This window comes from Aethina tumida, chromosome 5 (assembly GCF_024364675.1).
Source record: "Aethina tumida isolate Nest 87 chromosome 5, icAetTumi1.1, whole genome shotgun sequence".
Lineage (NCBI taxonomy): Eukaryota > Metazoa > Arthropoda > Insecta > Coleoptera > Nitidulidae > Aethina > Aethina tumida.
In genome coordinates this window covers 27,862,947-27,889,241 of record NC_065439.1, presented here as the reverse complement: position 1 = coordinate 27,889,241, position 26,295 = coordinate 27,862,947, and the positions used below count along the sequence as shown (strand labels likewise).

At 30.1% G+C, this 26,295-nt stretch overlaps 2 protein-coding genes across 3 annotated transcripts; one reads left to right on the top strand and one right to left on the bottom strand.

Moving 5' to 3' along the window:
• Positions 1 to 664: 664 nt before the first annotated feature.
• LOC109599071 (equilibrative nucleoside transporter 1) lies at positions 665 to 21,805 on the top strand. Of its 2 annotated transcripts, none has more exons than XM_020015010.2 (10): positions 665 to 818; positions 19,301 to 19,415; positions 19,782 to 20,008; positions 20,061 to 20,182; positions 20,245 to 20,390; positions 20,444 to 20,676; positions 20,766 to 20,946; positions 21,002 to 21,117; positions 21,174 to 21,376; positions 21,441 to 21,805. In XM_020015010.2, the coding sequence occupies exons 2-10, from the start codon at positions 19,352 to 19,354 to the stop codon at positions 21,565 to 21,567; spliced, it is 1,419 nt and encodes a 472-aa protein (XP_019870569.1). In that variant the 5' UTR covers positions 665 to 818; positions 19,301 to 19,351; the 3' UTR covers positions 21,568 to 21,805. The 2 variants fall into 2 exon arrangements, with proteins under 2 accessions (XP_019870569.1, XP_049823653.1); XM_049967696.1 differs by lacking the exon at positions 665 to 818 and adding an exon at positions 15,291 to 15,309.
• Positions 21,806 to 24,015: 2,210 nt separating this feature from the next.
• LOC109599076 (E3 ubiquitin-protein transferase MAEA) lies at positions 24,016 to 26,253 on the bottom strand. The gene is made up of 6 exons (XM_049967237.1): positions 26,027 to 26,253; positions 25,453 to 25,876; positions 24,909 to 25,184; positions 24,702 to 24,851; positions 24,397 to 24,593; positions 24,016 to 24,341 (listed from the first exon to the last, which is right to left on the bottom strand). The coding sequence occupies exons 1-6, from the start codon at positions 26,063 to 26,065 to the stop codon at positions 24,240 to 24,242; spliced, it is 1,188 nt and encodes a 395-aa protein (XP_049823194.1). The 5' UTR covers positions 26,066 to 26,253; the 3' UTR covers positions 24,016 to 24,239.
• Positions 26,254 to 26,295: the final 42 nt, after the last annotated feature.

Below are 26,295 nucleotides of genomic sequence, written 5' to 3'. Positions count from 1 at the left end.
GCTTGTTAATGAATGATTAATAAATAATATCAGTTAGCAGTTTTTCTTTCAATTAAAATCTAGGCTATTAAGAGACATATCTGGTTAGTGCTGAATTAATCAAGCATAGATTTACAAATGGAATTTATTAGAATTCAATCAGTTTAAAAAATGCACATGCTTGTGTCCACAGAGGAATAAAAAAATACAAAATAACTGTCTAGAAGATGTTAGGTAGGCAGTACCACTTTATTGTAAGTACCTGTCTGCCACTGACATATTTTTAAAAAATATGCAAGGCGTATATAATAAATTAGCCTGCAACCTGTCAAGTTCCTATTTTATTATTTTTGGGATTTAACGATTGTTACCTGTGCCTCACTTCTTTTTAATTTTTGGAAGATTTTTAACTGTGGAAAGTACAACAAAAATTGCAATATACGTGAGTGACACCACTCTGTGATCTGAAAAACATAAACTTTTAAAGTGATCACCATGTGGCTCAACTAAAATAAAGATTGCTAATCTATATTATCTGGTCACCCACGTGGTCTGTATTGACAATCAATTTAAAAATACTTATCTCTAAATAAGCGGTAAGTCGAAGAGCGTGAAGGAACGGCCGGGACCGCCCACCGGCACAATCGTCGCCTCACGCACATTGCCTCTCGGCCGGTCTACGTTCCGAAACGTCGATGGGACCGCTGGAAACCGACATAATGGCCGTCAGTCTCGTTGCCAATAGTGGCGGAACACCACGTGTGATGTGAACGGTGCCGACAAGCGGAGCAAACTGAACTGAAGTGTGTGGCGACCGATTCGTACCCAATTTCGATAATGTAAGTTAACAATGACGCGTTTAATGCACGTTTTAATACGTGCAGTCAGGGGCGGCAGCTGTCAAAGGGCGTTCGAGTGAGATTTTCGCGTGCAACCCGATGCAGTGGTTTTATTAGGGGAAACGGTGCGGACGGCGTGCACGTCCGGGATCCGTTCAATTCATTTTTTAAGACAATGCGGTCGCGTACGTTTTATGGATTTTTCCCGCATTTTAATTCGTCACTGTTCAGCGGTAATTAATATTGTAAACAAAACGAATGGCATAAAAATAGCGGGAACGTTCGTGTCGCACCGTATATATTATTATTTACTTGTGAAGATAATATTTTTGTATGGTTTATGTAAATTTAATTAAAACCATTTATTTTTTATAAAATATACATATGTAATGTAATATTGAACAGTTTTATCAAGACTGATATTTAATTTATATTATTTAAAGAAATTTTTATATAAATAAAACTATATTCAGTAATTTTTATGACAAATCCAAGGACAATCAAGCAATAAATTGGTCGAATTAGTTAATTATAATATAAATGTATATACAGGGTGTCCAAAAAGATTGATTATTTTCTATATAAAAATTCTAAAATAAAAATTAGTACATTTAATATCATATTTATGGAAAAAAATCGAATAATATTTGTAGATAAAATTAATTATTATAACATTTCCATGTGCTTTTTTTTCTAATGAAAATTATAATAGAGCTGATCTTAACAAATATATAATTTGTAGTATTATCAGAAAAATATTATTCACATTACTATTGCCATTTATTTATTTAAATCAAATTTTTATCCAAAAATACTTAATAAATAAGAAATATTGCAAAATCATTAACAAATTCTTCGTTAAATCAATATTTATATTGAAATAATTGAAAATTATTTATAAAAAATGTTTTTTTATTAATGGCAATTACATATGTTATCAGATTTTACTCAATTATCATTAAATTACTGAAATTAATAATTTTTCTTGCTATAGAGTGATTTTTAAACAAAAATTTAATAATAATTTTATTAAAGATATGTTTAAATCCAGGGAATAATGATAAAATCTATTAAATATATTAAATAATGTTACAATAAATATTGATTCTCCTAACTTATTCATTAGAGGTTTATGGAGAACGAATAAAGTATCAGTATTAAATGTCTATAGCAATTATAACTTGACATACATTTTTAGTTAAAAAAAATTAATTTCCAGTAAAACATACATAATATTCTAGTGGAAATAATTAATTATTGATGTTTAAAGATATTCAAAATAAAATATAAATAACGAACACTCTGTGTAAAAAATATAATATAATGGCTTACGTACTTTGGCTAATGTGTATGCTAAAAATGAGCTTTTTATCATAAAAGTGGGTGACTTTACAAACATTTAAGTTCTGCTCCAATTTTTGAAGAAACATTAATAACTCCAAAACTATTGGGTTTAGGTAAAGGACGTGGTATAGACAATTTATTAGGAATTACACACAATTCTTAAATCAAAAAATATACAGGGTTTTCATTGAAAATAACAAAGTTGATATCACTTCCAGCAAAACCAGAAGTAGCATATTGTTCAAAATAAATTAAAAAAGAAGTTCAAATCAAATATAATTGTCACAAAATATTCAAATCAATACTTTTTCCAGTCTCCACAAATTTCTAATTGAATCACCCTGTACATTACAAATTTGAATGAAATATAACTGATATTAATAATTTTATGTTCCATAAAATAATTTAAACGAATTAAATATAATTTAAATACAGTGAATAATAATAAAATCTGTTAAATACAATAAATAATATCAAAATATTAACCATTATAATATCAACAAAATAAACATTTAAGTTGGTTGAGCTTATATACATAATGATAATTGATCAAGGAGTAAACACAATTTGTGCTGAAGCATGCTCATTATCGAATATTGAAAATATATGACCCCTTTCACAAAATTAGTAGTCATCACGTGCTGCGATTATTTCGTCCTCACGGACGTATTTACACACTACAAGGTGTACACGAACTAAAACAATACCAGTTGTCCTTTTTCCTAAACTAAATTAACTTAAATACCCACAAAGAAAATGTTATTAATTATGATAAACCATAAAAAATACGGAATGTTTGGTTCATTGAACTATGTGGGTAGACTATGCATGTAGATAATGTGATAAAAGTTACTCTTAAGTTTATAACAAGACTTCTATTGTTGACTACAAGTAGCCATGTAAAATTTTCGGTCACCAGAACAGAACAATATCTTTTTATAAATAAGGCACGAGGCTATTTCCAGATTTTAGGAGTACATGAACGACCTGACCTAAATTGTCTGCTCGACGATATATTTTTAAGGAATTCAAACCACACGAAAAATTTGTTTGAGCACATTCTACGAAAGTTTTCCAAAAACGGAATTCCGGAATTTAACTTTAACCATCTGGATATTTTTATTTGGAAAACAAAACAACGTTAATTTAATTAAGGAATTTAATTAAAATAGCTTCCGTGTTCTGTAAAAATAAGCTTCGATCGATTTACAAATTAATTTAATATGACTCAATAAGTTGTCGACAGAAACCGATACTCGCAGTCGATTATCTAAATCTTTCGACGTCGGTTATAATCTTACAGTATCCGTTTACCATTTTCCAGGAACGTATCCTGTAATTGAGTAATAAAACTTTTTAAATTTATGATACGGTATCGAAGTATCAATAATAACCAGCGGTGGTTCAATTACGATTATCTATGAATGGGGAAAACGTAGTGCAGATAAAAAATAATCGTGCTTTCAGTTTGCACGTATTGAATTGAATTTATATATAGTTATACATAATTGTATAGCCCGTGTTAATAATTTTATAACGTAAAGAATAGTACATTTATGGCTTAACAACTTTTGCTGGAATATTTTAATATTTTATGAAATAAAAGTTTGTTATAACAGTTTTTAAGTAAGTTGGGATGCGTAAGACGTACACCCTTTTAATCTAAAACAAAACAATGATCACAGTTTAACTCCTTGAGTTGTACCCCCTCACTAAATTAACACAAAACACCTATTTACATTTACATTTTTTTAGACAATTTTAAATGAAGCTTTCGGAAGAAATTTATAAATCCGCATGAAGAATCTATTAGCAATGGGATTGTGAAATGCCCCGACTAATACATAAATCCGTTCTATTGTTTCGTTCGTTTTACTTCCTAATCTTTCCGCGCGATTTGTGTAACCTTACAAAACTGGCCGACAATTTCCGGGAACGTTTCCAATTATTGCCAGACGAAAATTAGTAACAGACAATTGTTAAATTTCGTTCTGGGATATTTAAACGGTCCCATTAATCATTATTGACGCAATAAATTAATTTAAGCGATTAAAAGACCACATGGTTGTATTATATATACGGGGTGACCACTAAAATACTCGAATATTTGCAATGAAAAATATCTGGCACAAACTAATTATAACAGTTGTGGCAACTAATTAACTATTTTCCACAAAAAAAATTTACTTACATTTTAGAAAAAATAACCAAATGTTCAGGTTAACGTATACTATTTTTAAAATCTCCCGTGTGCCAAATATTGTGAAAAATTTGTCATTTTTAAACCGAATAATAGAGTAAAATTAAAAAGAAAATAAATTTATGACGCTAAACCAATGATTGTGACCAACATAGATTTGTGTGATGTCGTCGTAGTTTTGTTTTGTTTATTTGTTAATACATTTGCATTTTTAAATAGCTTTAACCTTCACACTTTATCGGTTTATTTGATTCCCATGTGAAACCGTTACGAACATTTGTAACGAACTGGTTTCATCTGCAAAAGACTCCCCTGTTCCTGTTTCTTGTGCACCTTTAAAAACTGTCCTTGGATCTATAGAAGAGTTTAAATGAATGAAACGTATAATAATAGAATTAAACCGACTTGAATGTAATTATTGTTGGACTCGTTCTACACACATGGTATATTTTTATCACTTAATTCAAAGGAAAACCGAGTGATGCACACTGATACTAATTATAGCTATTGCTGCCTTTTATGATGATACTGTTCCTAATAAAAACTACTGTGTTAATATTATAAAACGATTTGCGTGTATTTCTAGTGCATAAAAATATGCAAATTAACTGTAATTATTATTTACATTCATATATGAATGTAACGTGTGCAATAATAAGTACTATATACTTATAATTCATTTGCAATTAGACTAAACTTCGGATATAATAAAGGAAAGCTTTCCATTTGTAGTGTACCTATTGACCTAGTTATAAAAGAAAACTAGGAACATTCAATTTATTTTCAATTTAACTTCAATGCATCCTGCTAAGTCAAACACATTAATTTTTTACAGCTAACTGCAGCAGGACAACCTTTAGATTAACTCATAAATCATCTCTTAAAGGTTTCACTAAAATAACTTAATTTTTTTTCTAACATTGCACTTGTAACATTTATAATTTAATAATTTGGATGTACTGTCCAAGTCCAGTGGGCTGCACAAAAGCCAGTGCTTCAATGCTGTCAATTATTGGCACAAATAAAATTTCGTCCCTTGTTCTGCGTTATATTTAGAGCTGGTGGTGTTCCATTTCAGAAAGTTCATTAACTGCATTTTGTGTTCGATATGCGGTGAACGTTCCTCGACGGTGGTGACAAGTTTTTTTCGTGCCACCACTTGAATCGTGTTTCACACGCAAATTCACGTACCAAACGATTCTGTTTGTGCATAAATAAAAATTATCTGGCTCCAAAGTTATATTGTTTGCTTTAGATAATGCATTTAATCGATTTGCAAAAGGCGACTCTGTCATTTTTATGATAAGATTAGGCTGTTTATAATTTTCAAAATAAACTTTATGCATACGGATTTCTCAGTAATCAAAACATTAACGAACATCTGCAGAAGTTCAGTATCACAACAATGACTACACCATGTTTGATTTTAAAATTACTTAAAAAAGAATGAGCCTCTCACTACTGCTTTAAAGCTCAGAAATTTATTTTTTAATTAATTATGATCAAACATTTTTATTTAGTGATACTCAGATACATATTTGAATTGACCATTGTATCACAAATATATACAACATTTAAAACTTAAAAAAGGACTTCCACTACTTATTTAAATGTTTGAAAGATTGTCATTTTAAGAACATTATTTATTCAGATAAATATTTGAAGTGATTATTGTATAAAAAATATATTACAACATTTAAAACTACAAACAATATACTGCAATAGATTTTTTATTAGTTTATTGTAAAAAAGTGATATCTGAATAAATATATGTATTTTGTGGTCAGATCTAATTTAATATAAAAGTCAGGTTGTAAATTCCATAAAACTGTCTGATTAAATATTTATGTCTGTTAATATCTTATTGACCTTATATCTAAAAACAACACATTTAATTTTACTTCCAGTTACTGTGAAATAATTTATGTTTCGTTTAAATCTATTCCACCGTGTTGATGTTAACATACATAAAGAATAGACAGACATGTTATTATTGCAGACAGTACATAATTAGAACAGTGGATGCATTATAAATTTTACTTTTCTTAAAAAACAAAACAAAATAAGCAAGAAAATCGAATTTACTTTTCCAAACACATCCATACCAACCAATAAATAATGATTCCGTACCGTTTGCCTACATAATGTGAATTATGATGTACACCGTCATGTACGGTAACGCATTTTGTTTGGAATCAATACAGGACCATTTCGTTTGCATTTAAATAGGACATCAACGGATATTTAGTGGCGGAAACAGGACCATATTTATTGCCTTAAAACCGAAGACCGCGATTCCATACGATTTATAACCAACAGTTGGATACTGAATAAAAATGTTATATAAACTTTATGGTTTATTGTCTAACGTAACTTGTCCACGGAAATGTTTTAAACAATGTTGCTTTATGTATGTACTTACATGTCGTGGAACTAATAAAATCTACCGTAATCAAAATTGGTATTTTAATAACATTTTATCGAGATCTTAAGTCAAAAATTTAGGGAAAAAATGGATAACTTAAAAAGTATTAAAATACAAAAACATACATTGTGTGTTCCATTGAAAATAACAAAATTGATGTCACTTCCGGACAAATCGGAAATAAAATTCTGTTCAAAATAAATTAGAAAAGTAGTTTAAGTAGTATAATAACGATAATAATAATAATAATAATAAATTTTATTTATGACATTGTTTATTTAGTTATAATGACTCAAATATAAGAATATATGATAAAAATATTAAGTGTCACTGCGAATCTTATTCAAATGCTTCAAAAATATCAAAATCGCAAAATTTCCCCTTCTCCTCTCTAAAACAATTGAATTCACAGCCCACTAAACCGGCGCATCCGCCGATGGCTACTTTCGTCCCTCTCGCACACTCATGAACATATATTTCTTTCTCTCTCACTCTTATGTCACCATAATAGAAATGAAAAATTTTGACTCAAATAAAATAGTAAAGTGAGAAATATATAATTGTAAATCAGATAATTTGTAATTTATTCACGTGTAATTTGAATTATATTAATCAGACCTATATATTAATAAAACAACATTTTAAAATATCAAATTATATTTAAGCACATTAGTTAGTTTAAATTAATTAATTATTATTAGTTTAATGACACAAATATACAAAATGCGTACTTAAATATATTATAAAAATATTAACTGTTACTGCAAAACTTATTGAAATGCTTTTCAGACATCAAAAACTCAAAATTCCCCCTTCTCCTCTCTAAAACTGCGATTGGACAATTGAAAGTGCCGACCACACAAATATGCACAGCTTACTTGATCGGCGCATCCACCGAACACTAATTTCGTCTCTCTTCCACACTCGTGAACATGTATTTCTTTCTCTATGACTCTTAAGGAGACAAATGCAAAATTATACGTTTGATTTGAATCGAATCAATTCAGTCAGTCTTCATACACAAACAACATATGAAATATGAAATATGAAAATAAAATATAAAATATGAAAAATGAAATATGAAATAATATGAAATATGAAATGTAAAAGTATATATTAAAAAAGTAAGTAATATAAATTACTTAAAAATTTTTTTAAATAAGTATAAAAATATATATAATTTCAATTTAACTATTTTTATTTAGTTTATTGGAATCATAATTAAATGGTAAAGTAGAACGATTGTAATTATATATCAAAATAAAATTAATTTCTCTTAATTTCTTAAAATTAATTAATATTATCCTAAACAAAGTCCCAAAAAAATTTCTTAAAATTACTTTTTAAATTATAAAATTACATTTAAATAAATACATTCATATATTTAACAAATTTAATTTTAAATTATCTACCCTTTATAATTTTGATATGTTTGTTGCTTTTGAAATTTGAATATGTTTATTTTGTACAATGTTTTAATTTTAATTAAAAAAGAATATATTGATATTCGATAGAACTTTAATGAGTAAAATTTCCTGCTATTATACTATTTGGTCGATTTGTTGAAATGTAAAAAATTAATTAATGGTGCACGTTTCTATTGTTTGCACAAGAAATTAAGATTAATAAGATCGTCCGTGTAAAAAGCACAATAATTAATACAAGTTTCATTTACATTTTGACCCGTGCACGGTAATACGTTAAGTATTCACATTCTAACGTGATAAGTTGATTAAAAATCAATACAGAACTACACGTCGTTATTATTTAAAATAGAACAGTCCAGTTTTGATTGCGGAAACGATATTTATAAAGTAAAGACCACGTGAAGATTCGGCCGATTTACGACCGACATGTTGCAACAGTTGGAGACTGTCTGAAAAAATATAATAAACCCCACGTTTTATTGCGTGACGCAAACACTTTTGATAACCAGAAATTAGGTGGACGGTGCGGAGTAAAGACTGCAAAGTTGGGGATTGCCGGGAACATTTTAAAATTGCGAAAATAATGCCGGGTTGGTTTAATCAATTATTCACGTGGTGCTTTTCACGGGAACACCTGAAGCTTGAAAAGGGGTTCAGTGAACTTTTCGGGTTGGTGCCCGTAATCGTTTACGGGTTCATGAAGGAGCGGTGAGTGGGAGTTCACTCGTTTCGTACGCATTTACTGAAGAGTGAGCGTTTTTTAGTCGTTTTGTCTGACGGGATTTGTACGTCGCACGGAGGGACATCTTTGCTCACGTCGGAGCGGGGATTACGTCCTCTTACGTCGCCGGAATCCTTAACGCTTTTAATTCTTAACAAAACGTCGACGATTCGCCGAGTCTGAAAGTCACCAGTGCGGAGTTACGGGGCGCCAGACGAAACGGGGACACACGTATTACGTGTACGAACCGATATCGGCTTATTTTAAAACAAAACACGACCCCAGCTCCCAGCAGATTTTTTTTTACTCTTCCGGCTTGGCACTCATCCACACATTCGAGTGCGCAATTAGTCCGTCTGCCGACCGAATCGCGGCAATTCACACCGGGGAGGGTCGACCCGCTAATGAACCTCCGCGAAATGAATCGAAACACGTTTCGAAATCCGATTAACGATCCGCGTGCTGCTCACCTTCCGCCGCTGAATAATTAACGGCACAAAGTGGTGGGTACGTCTCCCCATTAAACGGTTCCCGGTGCGCCCAACTTTCGGTCTTTCGGCCGTGAACGTCCCCGGTTTTTCTCCCCCACACTCATTGGAGGTGGTTTTTCACGATGGAAATTGAGATGAACGATAACGGTCACCAGGTAATTTCGCCTGGGGAAAATTCAACCGCCTATTGTTAACTAAAGTCGGAAATGTGTGTCTAGATAGGAAAAGTAAAAGTGGAAAAGGTTTAGATAATGTTCTTCAGGAAGTGGCCCAACGTATTTTGATTAAATGGGTCGATAAAAATTTTAAAATATTATGATTCTAATTATTATACAATAACCACAAAGGAAAATATCATGTAAACACAGTCAAAGTGTGTGGGGAATATCTAAATATTTTTAAATCAATTAAAATGGAATGGCATCAATTTTATTATTTTCAATGGAACACCCTGTATAATTTTGGATTATTAAATTGTCCTTGTAATTACAAATAAACCTTATACCTAAACCCAATAGTTTTTGAGTTATTAATTTTTTTTTTCGAAAAATATTGACAGATTGATAGACTAACATGGATCATGCTATTAAGAACCAATATTAGTGCTTCCAAATTTTATATAGGGTGTTTAATTTTGTGCAGAGAAAAATGAGCCTTATTTTTATATTTTTGCCAAAGTCCCTATTAATATTTTATGTATAGGAAATGATTGTACCAATCTAAAGATTTTTTATTATTCAATTAATTAATAATGCTAAACATACAGTGATGTGAAAAATAGTGACATTTGTCGGTAATGCAAATTAACCAATAAGTTTTGAAAGGAGTATTTATTTCTAAGTACTTTTATGTTCCAAGTGTACAAAAATTAAAAAGATATTGCAAATTCCTTTAAGAAAAAAATGAAAAATAATTGATTTATAAAGTTCTTTAAATTTTCATGTGAAATAAAATAGGGACAATTTTAAAATTGGCAAAAATGTATATGTTTGAAAAGATTTCTTTAATTTATTTTGTACTTAGTTGCTAAGTCTCTACTTTTAATAACTGCCGAACATCAACGAGGCATCGAGTCTATCAACTTTTGACACGTTTCCTGGGGAATTGAATTTGAGGATTCCTCCACCAGGAACCAGAGAGATTCTTTATTAGTGACACTTTTACCCCTCAGAGCTATCTTCACAGCATGCCACAAGTTCTCGATAGAATTTAGGTCAAGTGATTGGACAGACCAGCTTAAAAGCTGAACTTTGTTGTCAGAAAACCACTTCTTTGTCACCTTCAATGTATGATTCGAATCGTTGTCTTGTTGAAACACCCATCGCAGTCGCATATTGTCCTCAGAATATGGCAACTTAGTCCTACTTAACAAATTACAGTAGTTAGACACTGCTGTCGTTATTTCGTTAATACATTATAAGTAAATTCAGTTTTAATGTTTTTTGACGATGGAAAAGGATTTTTATATTCAAATCTCAAATGATTTGTTCAATATTCGACGTTAATTTGGGCTTTCGTCTTCACATTTTCTTTTGGGGTTTATATTTTACTGAATTTCCGACAATTGTCTTCGGGCAATTTAAGTTTTCAGCTATTTTCCGGTATGAAATACCTTTTAAATATAGTTGTTTTATTTGCTTTCGTTTATACTCTCCCCATTGTGACCAAAATTAATTATATTTTCATTCATTTTACTTAGATAACAACTTATATACCACATATTTATCGTTCATAAATATTTTAGAAGCTCAATATTTAAAGTTTCATCAATTAAAACGGCATGTCCTCATTATACAACCCCCAGATAACAGTTTTATGTGCCTAAAAATCACAGTTGCCAATTTAATTACTATATAAATGTCAAATATTGATTTGATAAACGAATATAAAATAATAAATTCAATTTACAGAAGCGGTCACAGAAAGACTTTTTAATTAACAATATTTTAATATAGCCACAGTAAACACGATTCGTGTAGTATTAAAAAAACATTACAACATTTACCATTAATAAATTTTGCCTGCAACCCTGCACAAAGGCACAAAGGCACACATCACATATTTTATTTCAAACTTGGACATTATCGCGTTATCACTTCGTTACACCGAACAAATTAAAAGTGCCCAAGCCCGTTTGAAAAAATTAATATTTATCCTCATTATGCGTCCACATGTTTTCTTTAAACAAATTGAATTAACGAGAAAAACTGCAGTGTTCGTGTAATTTCAGTCGGGGATAGTGGAGAACGTGGGGGTTAATTCCGCGAGGTGCGTGGTAATTCCGTCTCTTCTATCGTTGTCGCTTTGATTATTCGAGTGCGATTTTTCAGCGCGACTCAATTTATCGGCAGCTTGTTTCAGCGTAGGTCGAGTGCAACGTCGCACAATGCGCCCTTATGAGCAGACGTCGTTAACCTACATTGCGTATCGGGAGATTCATTTGGACATGTTTCAGATACTGTCCGCAAATCACGTGTATCTGTGCCCTCGAATAAATTAGTTTACCGAAGAATCCTGATACGGAGATGGGATACGGCGATTGAGTTTATTGAACGACAAATCATCACGCCACGTCGTTTCACACCAGCAGGTCGTTCCATTTCTAATAATGAGGTCACTTGATCATTTTTTCATCGTTACTATCTGCGATAAAAGTTTATCTTGATAAAAAAAAATCGTTTTCACAAGAATTTTAACGTAGTTTAATAAAATTTGGCAAACTCTCTCTTAAAAGTATCCACAATATTTTCCCATTTCCAGTTTCCAGGTACCAGATTCTTTGAATGTCATAGTTGTCTAAAACACCTTGAAATATTCTCTTTACTTAGCCTTTGCTGCTGTACAACCTTTGTATAATATTTTTTGGACGATAAAAATTCATAAGAATCTGTGTATTTTTTCTCAACTTTGAAAAGCTATTCCACAGCTTCCAGCTGTCACATATCTTTGTAAATTTCACAGAATGATGTAAGAACATCTTGAAGTATTCTCTTCACTCAGCCTTTGCTCCTGTGCAACTTTTGTATAATATTTTTTGATCGAGAAAAGTTCATAGGAATCTGTGTATCTTTTCTCAACTTTGAAAAGCTATTCCACAGCTTCCAGCTGTCAATATCTTTGTAAATTTCACAGAATGATGTAAAAATATCTTGAAGTATTCTCTTTACTCAGCCTTTGCTCCTGTGCAACCTTTGTATAATATATTTTAATCGAGAAAGGTTCATAAAAATCTGTGTATTTTTTCTCAACTTTGAAAAGCTTTTCCACAGCTTGCAGCTGTCACATATCTTTGTAAATTTCACAGAATGATGTAAAAACATCTTGAAGTATTCTCTTTACTCAGCCTTTGCTCCTGTGCAACCTTTGTATAATATATTTTAATCGAGAAAGGTTCATAAGAATCTGTGTATTTTTTTTCAACTTTGAAAAGCTATTCCACAGGTTCCAGTTGTCATATATCTTTGTAAATTCCACAGAATGATGTAAAAACATCTTGAAGTATTCACTTTACTCAGCCTTTGCTCCTGTGCAACCTTTGTATAATATATTTTGATCGAGAAAGGTTCATAAGAACATGTATATCTTTTCTCAACTTCGAAAAGCTATTCCAGCTGTCACATATCTTTGAGATTTCAGAGAATGATGCAAAAATATCATGAAGTATTATTTTTATTAAGCCTTTCCTACTATACAATCTTTATATAATATTTTTTGACTTTTCTACAATGCAATTTTAATGTAATATTTTTTTAATGATCTTCTAGTTGCCAGAAGATTTTCAATTTCACAAAGTGGTCTAAAAAATATCAACGTATTCTAGTCGTATTTACTTAGATTCAAAGAGAAACAAGTTAATTGCTTATCCAGGTTAATGTAACTCCAAACATTTGTAACAGTAAATCATCCCCCGACAGCCGAGTATATTCACATTTACGGTCAAATATCTGTCGGAAATAACTCCACGGGTAATTCGCCGTCAAAATGCCCATCATCGGAGACGATTGATCGCATTTTGCGCGAGTAACTGGCATATCTTGTTCCGCGGATAATTGCAAAGTGGATGCGCCGACGATCGGCGGCGGTTCGTGTCATGACAAACGCAACAATTCGGAGGATGCCGGGCATCCCAGCCCCGTCGTTTGGGCCTTGTGCTCGCTAAAGATGATTTAATTAAAACTGACACGGTGTTTCGGGCGCCGCCGCGCTCGGGGACCATGTCAAAGTGGTAATTGGAAGATTGTTATCTGAAGAATAATTGTTTCCTTCCACTGGTCGGATTTAATGCGGGGCGATTAATAATGCGCGGCTGTTTCCTCTTCATGACGGGATTGGCGTTTTGGTACCTTAATGGAAACTTTGATTAAACTAAAAATTGCAGCACTGAGCTGAAACTAAATTTATTTACCAACTATATTATGATCTATATGAAATATGGCAATTTTTTTCTGTATTCACTTATAACTAGCAATAAGTGTTTCACGAAAAATGAAGAGCAATTACAATACTTATTGCTAGTTATAAGTGAATACAGAAAAAAATTGACAAATTGTAGTAAAAGTCTGTTAGTGTAACGATATAATACTTTGATACTTTGATTATAATAAACAATCAATTTTTTTAATAAAAATCTATTTATTTAAATAAAATGCAGTAAAATAACATTTATTTAATAAAATTTTTAGTTTTCTGCAGATAACTTATGATCTGTAAAAAATATCAAAAAACTTTTTCGGAGATAAATTATAGGAAATTGAATTCTCTACAAAAAATGTTGTATACAATTTTCCCATAAAGTTGATGATTGCGTCAGAAAATGAAAAAAATGTCAAAATTTTAAATCAATCCAACTATAACGTTAAATAACTTTTGAAAAAATGAATATATCAAAAAACTGTAAGAGACATTTTTGTAGAGCGTTAAATTTTCTATAAAAATCTGTTTTGATCATTTTGAAATATTATCTCTAACGAGAGTTAAAAAATTTCAAAATCCAACAGAATACCGTTCCCGTGTTATTTAAAGGGGAAATTAAAATTTACGATGCGGCACATCTTAATATTAATATTAAGAGCTGTAACTTTCACAGTATTTTTTTTACCATTTCCAACAACATTTTCGATATAAATAAGAAAAAAAAATTGTCAATTTTTTTGAAATATATGTATATAGTATATAGTCATGAAATTTCCAAAACAATATTAAAAAGTAATCAGGGATGACATTTTGTAGGCCATTCATTTGTGTTTGAAAATAATTTAGTTTGACATTAACACAACACAAAATTTATTATCAAAATTAGATATTGTTTGTTTTTTTTTCATGTTTAATTACTTTAAGATTGTAAGAATCATTTTCAGACTATTATTTAGTACAAAGATTAATAAATATGTGTGTCGTTTAAATGTTAATTAGATTAGTGCATCAAAAAGTTTATATACAGGGTGATTCCCCTAACTTATTCATTAGTTTAAGTTTATGGAGAACAGAAAAAGGTGTGGATTTGAAATTTTTATAGCAATTAATATACTTTTCTAGTTTATTTTGAATATAATAATTAATATTTGGATATTTGGTGGGTGCTTTTATTTTAAATTTTGAAGGGGTTGTAACATTATACAATATATTTTTTATTTAATTAGTAAAAAACACTTCAAAATAAATTAGAAAAACAGTTCAAGTCAAGTTATAATTGTTATAATATAATATATTCTCCAATAAATAAATTAGATGAATCACTCTGTATATTTATTCAGACAGATTTATTGACCTACTAGATAAACTTCTTCATATTTAAGTATTTAATAAATAATCAATCAAATTTAGTAGTGTTTACTTCACATTTGTGTTTAGTTTTACATCCAACGTCACAAAAAGAGGCATAATGTAAGTAAGAAGTATATTAAAATAAATTAAGCTTGAATTATAAAAATTGTCAATGAAAGACGATTAAAATCAATTAAATAATATTTAAATGTATTTATAGTGGCATATCAAGAAGACGTGTTTATATAGACCAAATTGATTTCCCAACTACATAAACAACGTTTCGTAAAATTTACCCTTACGAAAGATCATTATAAAAATGATAAAAATTTTAAATGAGGACCTTGAAAATTGTAGTAGTGTTGAAACAGTTCTTTAACGACAAAGATTAAAAGAATAATCAGACAGGAAATTTCGTAGGATCGACTGCACATCCATCAGTAACATCCAGTTATGTATAGAACAATCAAGTTTTACATTCACACATCACAAAACATGAAAGGATGTATGCATGAAGTGTATCATCAAAGTTAGGTTCAAACTATTTGCTCTTTTATGAATTAGAGTCAATAAAACCATTATTTAGTAGAGATTGAAGAAAAATTCTTGGATGTAAACTATCAAGAAAACTATGTACACAAAACAAACTTATTTACCAACTAGATAAACTTCATTTAGTAAATTTTTCCTTTGGCCTACTTATCAACGAAAAAATTAAAATAGATCCACCATAAATAGAACGTAAATGTTTTACAAACATAGTAAATGCGAGATAAAAACGTTAATTTAGTCCGCGCCAAATGACCCGACTTGAAAACAGTTTAATCAATTCGAATATTTCCGATACTGCGTCCAAACAAATTAAGCCGCGATCTTATTATTTTCGCTTGTTGAACCGCGACATTCGTATACGTAATGTGCAATCGATTTAATAATAATCCGTTTCTGAATCGTTTAGTCCCGCCATGTAAAGTTTTAGGCCCCCTAACGGAAATTCTAGTCTATTTTTAGACCGGACCAAGACTCGTGGCCCACGAGGATCCGACTGCTTGGTATGTGTTAAATTGACAAAGAATGTTTGGCTGCTAATATAATTAAAACAAACATTAAATGACAAATACTATTATAATTGGAGTCGCCAATTGACGTGTAGACCTTAAAGAAAGTACAAAGAGATCATAACAGCTCATCTATCTAATTGAAATGTCTTTGTGGTACCGACAAAAGAAAATAACATCACTTAACTAATTATGCCAGAAAAGCGCAAGCAATTCTAGTTTAATTTCCCAACTTATTTTCGAGAAAACTTCTCGTTAGCTGAAAGATTTACGACTTTGAAACAAGATGTTATTAGTCCATTAATTTTGAATCTGCTTGAACATTTCAAAGTTAATTTGGTACAAGTTTACTTGATTCTATGTTTGCAATTAATAATATGTTCAAATGGAATTAACTGACTCCAAAATTGCACACTATTAATTTAATTATACTCCAAAATCTGCACTTCTTAATTCTTCCATTCCTGCTGTATTTTACGCCCATAATAAAGGGAGAGAATTTTTACCCCATCGTTTTATTTTATTCTGAAATTAACTAACTAACAAAAAGTGACGGTGATAAATTGAAAGTTGCCCCTTAGATCGTTCGTGACTAATATTAACCATTTATATGTTAATATATAAATAATCTGATCAAATTATTTAAATTGATCAATAATAAAGTAGGAAACATACTTTTTGTATCCCACCAACATAAAACAATAACTTGATAACATGTTCAAGCTAAGATTTAAACTACCCACGTATTGTTATGCTTTTACAACTGATATAAGGTAATTTTATATCTAACAACAAACATTCACATTTGCATATATCAACAGTATTGATGGATTAAACCCGATGCAATTTTCTTCTTCTAAATTATTTATAGAGTCCATTATGGAATATTTAAATCGTTCTATTTTCAGCATGCACTCTAATTTCTACGTAGAGCAACTTATTTAAATGTATTAAAAATATAATCCAGTGCATAAATTAAAATTATATTCCTGAAATTTAGAGAAAAAGGTTATATTTGATAGGGATTTATTTGACTAAAAGCCTTTAAAGACTATTTGCTCAAGATCACGTCCAAAGGACAACAAAACAGTGGCAATGGACGGTTTTTAGTGATGTCCTTTTATTTATTTAAAAGTGACGGCGTAAATTATGTTAAATGTTCTACAGGAACAAGACCATTTAAAAGATTCCCTTTGGCTAAAGACCTGTAGAGGTCACGTCCAAGGGACAAGAAACCAGTGTCAATGGGCAGTGTTTAGTGATGAGTCTTTTCATTTATTTAAGAGTGACGGAGTAAATTATGTTTGATGTTCTACAGGAATAGAAATGTCCATTCTTTGGACCATCTGCGATAACTCCCATTAAAATGCATTAACATTATCTGTTATCTACATTAAAGACGCAAATATATCAAACGTTTAGTTGTGAGCAGGAAATGTTTTGGTTTTGGCGGGTCGTAAAATAACGATTTATGTTATACGCGGTTTTCGTTAATTACTGGAAGATTACGTCACGTTAAATATATTTTAAATTATTTACTCTAATACTAAAAATAACATTTGCGATTATATCCCTTTTATTAATGGGTGTTAATAAACAGTAGAGCCTTTATTTTATATTTTATTTTATATTTTATATTTTATATTTTATATTTTATATTTTATATTTTATATTTTATATTTTATATTTTATATTTTATATTTTATATTTTATATTTTATATTTTATATTTTATATTTTATATTTTATATTTTATATTTTATATTTTATATTTTATATTTTATATTTTATATTTTATATTTTATATTTTATATTTTATATTTTATATTTTATATTTTATATTTTATATTTTATATTTTATATTTTATATTTTATATTTTATATTTTATATTTTATATTTTATATTTTATATTTTATATTTTATATTTTATATTTTATATTTTATATTTTATATTTTATATTTTATATTTTATATTTTATATTTTATATTTTATATTTTATATTTTATATTTTATATTTTATATTTTATATTTTATATTTTATATTTTATATTTTATATTTTATATTTTATATTTTATATTTTATATTTTATATTTTATATTTTATATTTTATATTTTATATTTTATATTTTATATTTTATATTTTTTATTTTTTATTTTTTATTTTATATTTTATATTTTTTATTTTATATTTTATATTATTTTATATTTCATATTTCATATTATTTTATGTTTTATATTTTACACGAAAAATTTGCGTTTTAAAATTGCAAACTGTAGATTTTATTTATTTACTTAAAATTAACTTTTGTTAAATATAATTGAAATTTCATAGATTATCTGAACAATAAAAATTTTACTAATCCCAAAAGATAACTTTTAAGCCTATTTGTTAAATTAGTCAGTCAGTGTTTTTAATATATTAAATTGTATTTAAGCAGAGTTGTTGCGTCTATTTTGAAGAATTTTTGCAAATTACTAACACAAATAAATATTTGTATTTGAAATTTAATGACAGAGAGTGTTTAAAGTCGCTAGATAATTTAGTCACTACATTATCATCGTCTGCGAAGATTGTTATGCTTATTCGTTACATTTCAATGAATAACTGTGGTGTTAAGTTACAATACAAGGTACTCCTTTTATTAATCATAATTGTTATGTAATAATAATACTTTATAGTTTTTATTTAATGAAAATCTATGAATTTAATTTATCCCCATTATTATTTTATCCTATACTGTGTGCTTCTATTTGTGGCAAACTATATATCAATAACTATTAATTAATCACTTAATCTGAAGTATTAATTGATGCCACCAGTTCATCTTCCGAAATTTTAATCTTAATTGAGCAATTATTATGTTAAAGTCAAAATGATGTCATAATGATAATCCCTTTGACATTGTGTTTATAAAATTATTTTATCAAAATTTATCGTGACAATAAAAATCTGATGGTCCAATTATAAATAAATATCGCTAAGAAGTTATTTACAATCAAAATATCGTGTACATACATTATGTTAGTTCTGATGAATATTATTATTTTCAGGGTTCTTTAACAGTTAATTTCTGAAGGCTACACCAATTCATTCTGTACAAAATGAGTTACACTAGACGGGACTATTACGGTGAAAAAAATGGAGTTACTGCCCATCCATCTCAAAGTAAGTATTATATATATATATATATATATATATATATATATTGTCTTGACTTTTTATTTTAATTACCGAAAATTGTTTCATCTATTTTTCCACATATTGGGATTTAAAACATAGTTGAAAATATTTTATCTTCCATAAGTTATAATCATTATTATTATTTTTTACGTTTGTGAGCTCACAATCCTGCAATTAAAATGACATAATTGATGCATTATGCAAATATAAACAAGCCACTATCCTACCTCAGCACATTACAATTTGCATACCGCTAATTTCGTTACTGCCAATGTGCAAATTATAAGAATGTACAGCTTGTTTGTTTTTAAAACATCGTATATACTAAACAAAATGTTCGTAAAATTGTAGGAGAAGACGACGAGAAGTCGCGTCTGCAGGAGCCTGTAAAGTTGCGTCCTTCGTGGGAGGAGAACAATCTGCCCGAGGAGGAACTGAACTTTAAGAGTTTAACGATGGACGAGGCGAGCCTGCAGCTGAACACGCCCCCAGACAGATACAGTTTAGTGTACATTACATTTTTGATACATGGAATCGGTGTGCTGATGCCTTGGAATATGTTCATCAATGCCCAAGATGTAAGTTCCGGACGACACCCGTTGTTTATGTTAATATTGTTGTTGTTTTTAGTATTTCACCACACACAAACTGCAGGGTTACGAACATTTGCCTAATTTCATGCAATATCTGACATTCTGTTCTCAAGTTCCTAATGTAATTTTTAATTACATGAATATTTTCGTAAAAATTGGGTGAGTTTCACAAATTTTTTGTCTTCCTTAATCGGGTAACTGACTGGTATTTCTTTACGCAGGGGTAATTTAACGACTAGGATCGTTTGGAGTATATGTATCGCACTGGTAGTGTTCATTGTAACTGTGATCTTAGCAATGGTTGATACAGAACACATGAAACATGAATTCTTTTGGATAACTATGGTGTCTGTAATAATATTAAACAGTAAGTTCACGTTAATCAACGTAGGAGTATAATTGTAAATTATTTTTTTCTAGTGGCAAATGGAATTTATCAAAACACGATTTATGGTATGGCCGCGAAGTTGCCACCGAAATATACGGGGTCAGTGGTATTGGGTTCCAATATCAGTGGTGCTTTTACGGCTGTTGTGTCCATTCTATCGAAGAAGATGGCCTCCGATAAGCGTATGGCTGCCATCTACTATTTTATCACTGCCATTTTTACATTGCTCATATGTTTTGACACCTATTTTGCCTTACCTCTAAATGTAAGTAAATATTACTAGTTAAATTTTTGATGAAATTTTACTTGAAATTAATGTACAATTTATTTATTTATTACTATTCTATTTTACAGAGATATTATAGACACTTTGAATTGAAAGAGAAGAAAGATGCAGAAAGAAGAGTTGCGGAAAACAAAGGAATTAAGGAGAAAATTCCGTATTTGAGAATATTGAAAAATAGCTGGCCTCAGCTCTACAACGTATTTTTTGTGTTCTTCGTAACTCTGGCTGTGTTCCCCTCGATGCATTCGAGTACGTACTTACTAAAATTAAATCTTTTAAGTATTTTTAACACGTATTTTTGCAGATATTAAAAGCCAAGAGGGTTTCTTTATAACTGATCTGTACACAGATATTCTGTGTTTCCTTACATTCAACGTAACAGCCATGTTGGGCAGTATATTACCTAGTTTAGTAACTGCGGTAAGAATACTTGTTATAGTTTAAGAATATCAATAAATAATTGATATAATTTTTAGCCGGGACCGAAATATTTGTGGATTCCGGTAACCCTTAGGGTCTTATACATACCTTTCTTCCTGTTCTCCAACTATCAGGTGACGGATGTGCACCGAACATTGCCCGTGCTGTTCAACAACGATTGGGTGTATTGGTTCGTCGCAGTCACCTTCGGTCTTTCAAGCGGTTATTTCAGCTCGATCGGCATGATGTACGCCCCCGGGTAAGTGATGTCCGAATAAACATTACCCGTTTGCTTTTAACGTTCGACGTCTTTTCGTTCGCAGGACCGTGGAACCGAGATACGCCGCAACGGCGGGAATGTTTGCGGCCGCCGCCCTCATCACGGGCATCTTCTCAGGAATTTTGATTTCGTTCCTGTGGCCTTGGTTCATTGCCCATGTGGGCATCTAACAAAAATGTCTAGTATATGACACTGACGCGGAATTTGCTATAAACTTCTGATAAACATCAGGTCATATACTTAACAAACCTCTTATTTTGTTTGTTTCGTTACGACGTTTTGTTATCGAAAGTTATTTTACATTGTTAGGTTAATAAACGCATTATTTTATATGTAGATATATACAATTTTTATACGTGAGTTGTTACTTCAGTTTTAAAATTATATAGTGGAAAGTACATTATAAAATTTGTTATATTTCTTTTGAATTCTAGTTTAGGTTTGCTTATAATAAGTTTTATATATGTGGAGTTAATTTCAAATAATAAATTGTTATGTTGTATAATTCAGTGTAGAAAAGGCATTCACCATTTCATATGTATGTATCTTTAAAACAATCATAGATCTTCCATTATATTTCAAATGATTTTTACAAAGTTTTATTAAATAATTATTAGGCTCTTAAATAAAAAACGTTATAATTTCTATCATACTTCTGTTAATTCAAATAGGACATTTTGTTTTTATACTCTGTCTGTTTTATATTGTTTTCTAAGAAAACTTAATGATTAAAATAATATTAACAGTTTTACAATAAAACATGTTTTACGTTTTTGTTCAAGAAGTTTGGAAGAATTTTAAATATTTTTAAGTGAGACTGACATTAGTTTATTATTTATTTAACATTCAAGTTTAATTTGTGTTTTTTCTTATTTTAATAAAGCTATATAATTAAGTTTTTTTCTTTTATTTTAAATTGTCCAATGTAAAACGTCCTTGATTAGAAAGGTATGTATGTATTTTATTACGAATATTGAGTTAAATTATTTCTATTTTATTTTATTTTTTAATAGATAAATCGTTAATATACTGCCATCTTAATGCAATTAGCTGTATAAAAGCTTAGATAGTTAACGTTGTACATAAAGTTATTTGTGTTTTGTGGTCAAGCCTTAGAATAACATTGAACTGTAGGATATGTAATAGTTAAACACGCTTTAAACTTTCAAAATCTTGCTTGAAATTTTTTGAACGTCTGAAGCGTTTCTAGACCTAATTCCTCATGTAGTGAATCAAATGACCAATGTACAAAATAATTAACACAAATAATTTTCAAACCATATCGTGTCATTGAAAATTGAAAGATATTTATATTAGGTTAACAGTGTGTAAAATATTTAATATACAGGGTCACAATGACCAATATGTATTGTGTAATTGGTAAGTTAATATTTAAACTAGGACGTTTACAATTGTTGAATACGATTTTCATTATATTTTTATAACTGTATTTTGTAAAAAGTCTGACATTCTACACTAATAATTCAATCTTAGATATTTGCTTTTTTTAACTATGTTTATTAAATTTATACAATAAGTTTTTCAACAGCGATGTCGTATGTTTTAAAAGGGACATATGTTACTGCATTTGTCTTTCATTCTAATTTTATAAATAACTATCAGAATTGAATAATTTATAAATCGCTAATGACAATGCATTAATAAGGATTACGAAATATTTTGTAAACCGTTATTTAACATGTTTAAATAAACACATATTTTAATATAAGACTATATGATATACAATATCACAATAAAAAATATAAAATATAATGTTATTTTATTTTAAAATAGGCGTATATATACAGGTTGCTTCACCTATGTTATTCATTAGAAGTTTATGGGGAACGGAAAGAGGTATTGACTTAAAATCTTTATTTATTCCGAAAATTGACAGTTTGATGGTCTAACTAAAATGTCTATAAAGTGACCAATGTTGATGCTGAAAAGTTCATTTTTGGAACACACGTTAACCAGAGACCATCCTATAAGGAGCCATTACTAAGACTCCGAAATTTTATAGAGGGTGATTTACATTTAATTTTATGCATCAGTACATGAAGTGGGAATGTTTCTATAGAAACATAACTACACGTCCTAAGGATTTTATACATACCTTTCATTCTGTTCTCCAACCATCAAATGTCGAATGTGCACCGGACACTTTCCGTGTTGTTCAATAACGATTGGCTGCAATCACGTTCGGATTTTCAGCTCACTTGGCATGATGTACGCTCCCAGGTAAGTAACGCCCAAATAAATAAATTTACTTCAATGACTTCGTCGTCTTTTTGTTTATAGGACCGTGACACGCTGTAATACCGGGAATAATTACGGCCGGCTGTCGTTATTACGGCGTCTTTTCAGGAATTTTGATTTCGTTCTTGTGGCCTTGATTTATTGCTCATGTGGGCAAAGACAAAAATGTCTCATTCATAGAAAACCTCTAATTTATGACACCAACTTAAAAAATAACTTACTGGAAACTTAGTTTGAGTTCTTATACAATAAATAATAGCTCAGGTCTAAAGTTCTTCATTTTTGATTTTAATCCTTTTTTAATGGAATTTCTTTCTATTTTAATATTTAAAACTAAACAAGGTAAACTTGAAACCACTATGAAAACAATTGCATTTGTAACTAAATATGTTTATTTCTATAATAGGCAAATTTAAATTTTGAAAAATACATGTAAACTGAATTTATAATTTAACCAATTAATATTACATTTTTAACATAGAAACACACATGTTCTTATAATATAGTATATAAATTATATACAAAAACTAATAATAAAAATAGGTATCCTTAATAACTACATACTCTAAGGAGTATATCACATTTACATGACAAACACTTTTTCAACTTTCTTAAATTGAAACATCTCTTTTGTTTTGGGACAAATAACACAACCATTATTCGCCCTGGCCATTTGCTCCAACGCCTGTAAATATTAAAAATGACTTTTACAGTAAACAATAAATAAGTCAACAGCAAACCTGTTCACCATATATGTAACCATTAGGCAACATTAGTGGTTGATTATTTTCATTCAGTGGTAAACCACTAATATGGCAATACAACCTGGACTGAGAACAGTGGGCAAATGGCAAAGGAACTGCCAACTGGTTCAAACAGTCTTGACATACAGGACACGCCGGATTCTTCGAATCGCAACCCTCTGTGTAACACTGAGTAAGTAATAATTAAGGAAAAAATCATTTTTTTAAATTATTACAAGAAATACATTTAAAATTGTAATATATAGGCAAATAAAAAATTAATTTAGTTTCAAAAGGATATGGTGTTTTAAGTGCTGACAGGCCTGCCTGTAAAGCTACGGTAAAAACAGACTGCGACGCTAGCTGAAACAGTCTGTAGTTCTCCTGTCTGAACTCTTCTATAAGACTGTCCCACCTGGACTCATCAAATAGTACCTTGTAACGTTCTATCGCTGTAACATTCACACAATATTAGACGAAATTTCTTTTGTAATATTATAATCACCTACCAGTATCAACTGGAAAGGCCAAAAGAGCCATAACTTGCTGAATTGTGGGTAAATGTTCCTCCTCGAAACTCGGAAAGTGTTTTCTGGCGTGTTTTATTGCGTCCATACGTCTGTCACCTCTGATTAACTCCACAAACTCTTGAATGCGTAATTTAAATTCCATGTTCGATTTGAGTTTGCGTAGTTTCGACTTATTGTCATGGCACCACAGCAGGCATTTGGCTGTTTCTCTGCTGGCCAAGGACTTTTCCACTTCCCTTGATGCAAGAAAAATGTCTACAATATTACCACAGCATTAATAGATTTGTGACAATATCTTGACAAAATATTTGGTATTTATGAATAAAAATTTTCACAATAAGGAAACATACTAAAAACAACATTCTGTTAATGTAAATTTTCAGATTTAAAGATAATTTTCTATCATGATATTCTTTGTCATTTAAACATTTGTTTAAAAAATCACCATTTTTTTTGTATTAAAACTATGCGAAATAATTGTTTTCAAATTAATGACCTTGTAATTATAATCAAAGACACATACCAATATTTGTGTACTCTTTGATGTCCGACCTTTCTGCCAAAGTAATGGCTGCATTATAGTACCCATTCCTCAAAAAGTATTCCACTACCATTCTGTCCAACCTTTTTCTTCTCCACTGGTTCAGAGCCCCCTGAGAAATCTGGCCAGATGGAGTTAAAGTGGCATGCTCTTTCAAATGTTCCAGCCTACGTTTGCACACACTGGATGAGTGAAGTTCTTCAGAGATGCTCTCTTCAGCTTTGCGTTTTAGGACTTGGAGTTTCTCAACCATGCCACCAAGTAGCATGGTGATGTCTTTTGCCTTGACCTCGCCCTCTGAAAGGGTCTTTTCTATTTCGGTGGCAGCTGATTGTACATGTGAGACTTCTCTGTCTAACGTCTTCTGGGCTGTTCGGAATTTTTTGTTGAGTATTTCGTAAGGAACCTACAATCACGGGTGGCTATGAGTGCTTATTAATGTTAGAACTGTCAAATGTAAAGGCTCCTGATGCAGCAGATTTAATTTTCAGATATATTTGGCCACAGAAGAAGTGTAAGTGTGGTGATTGATCAGATACGTGATTAAAAAATTTACCTTTAAAGTGGGATGTTCGAGAGACTTCACGTCTGCCATTTTGGGACCACAAATAAAAACATAAATAAACACACAAGAAACAGCTGATGTAAAATTAAGACGACAGAGCGGCGTTGCCAGCTATTTAACGATTGTATTATACGAGGGATGTTCATTGATATCCTATTAATATACAAGGTGTTTGCAAAATGAAAAAGCAAAAAATAATTGTATTTTATAAAGGAACTTTTTGTACGAATAAAAATACAGCAATTTGGAATTTAGACAAG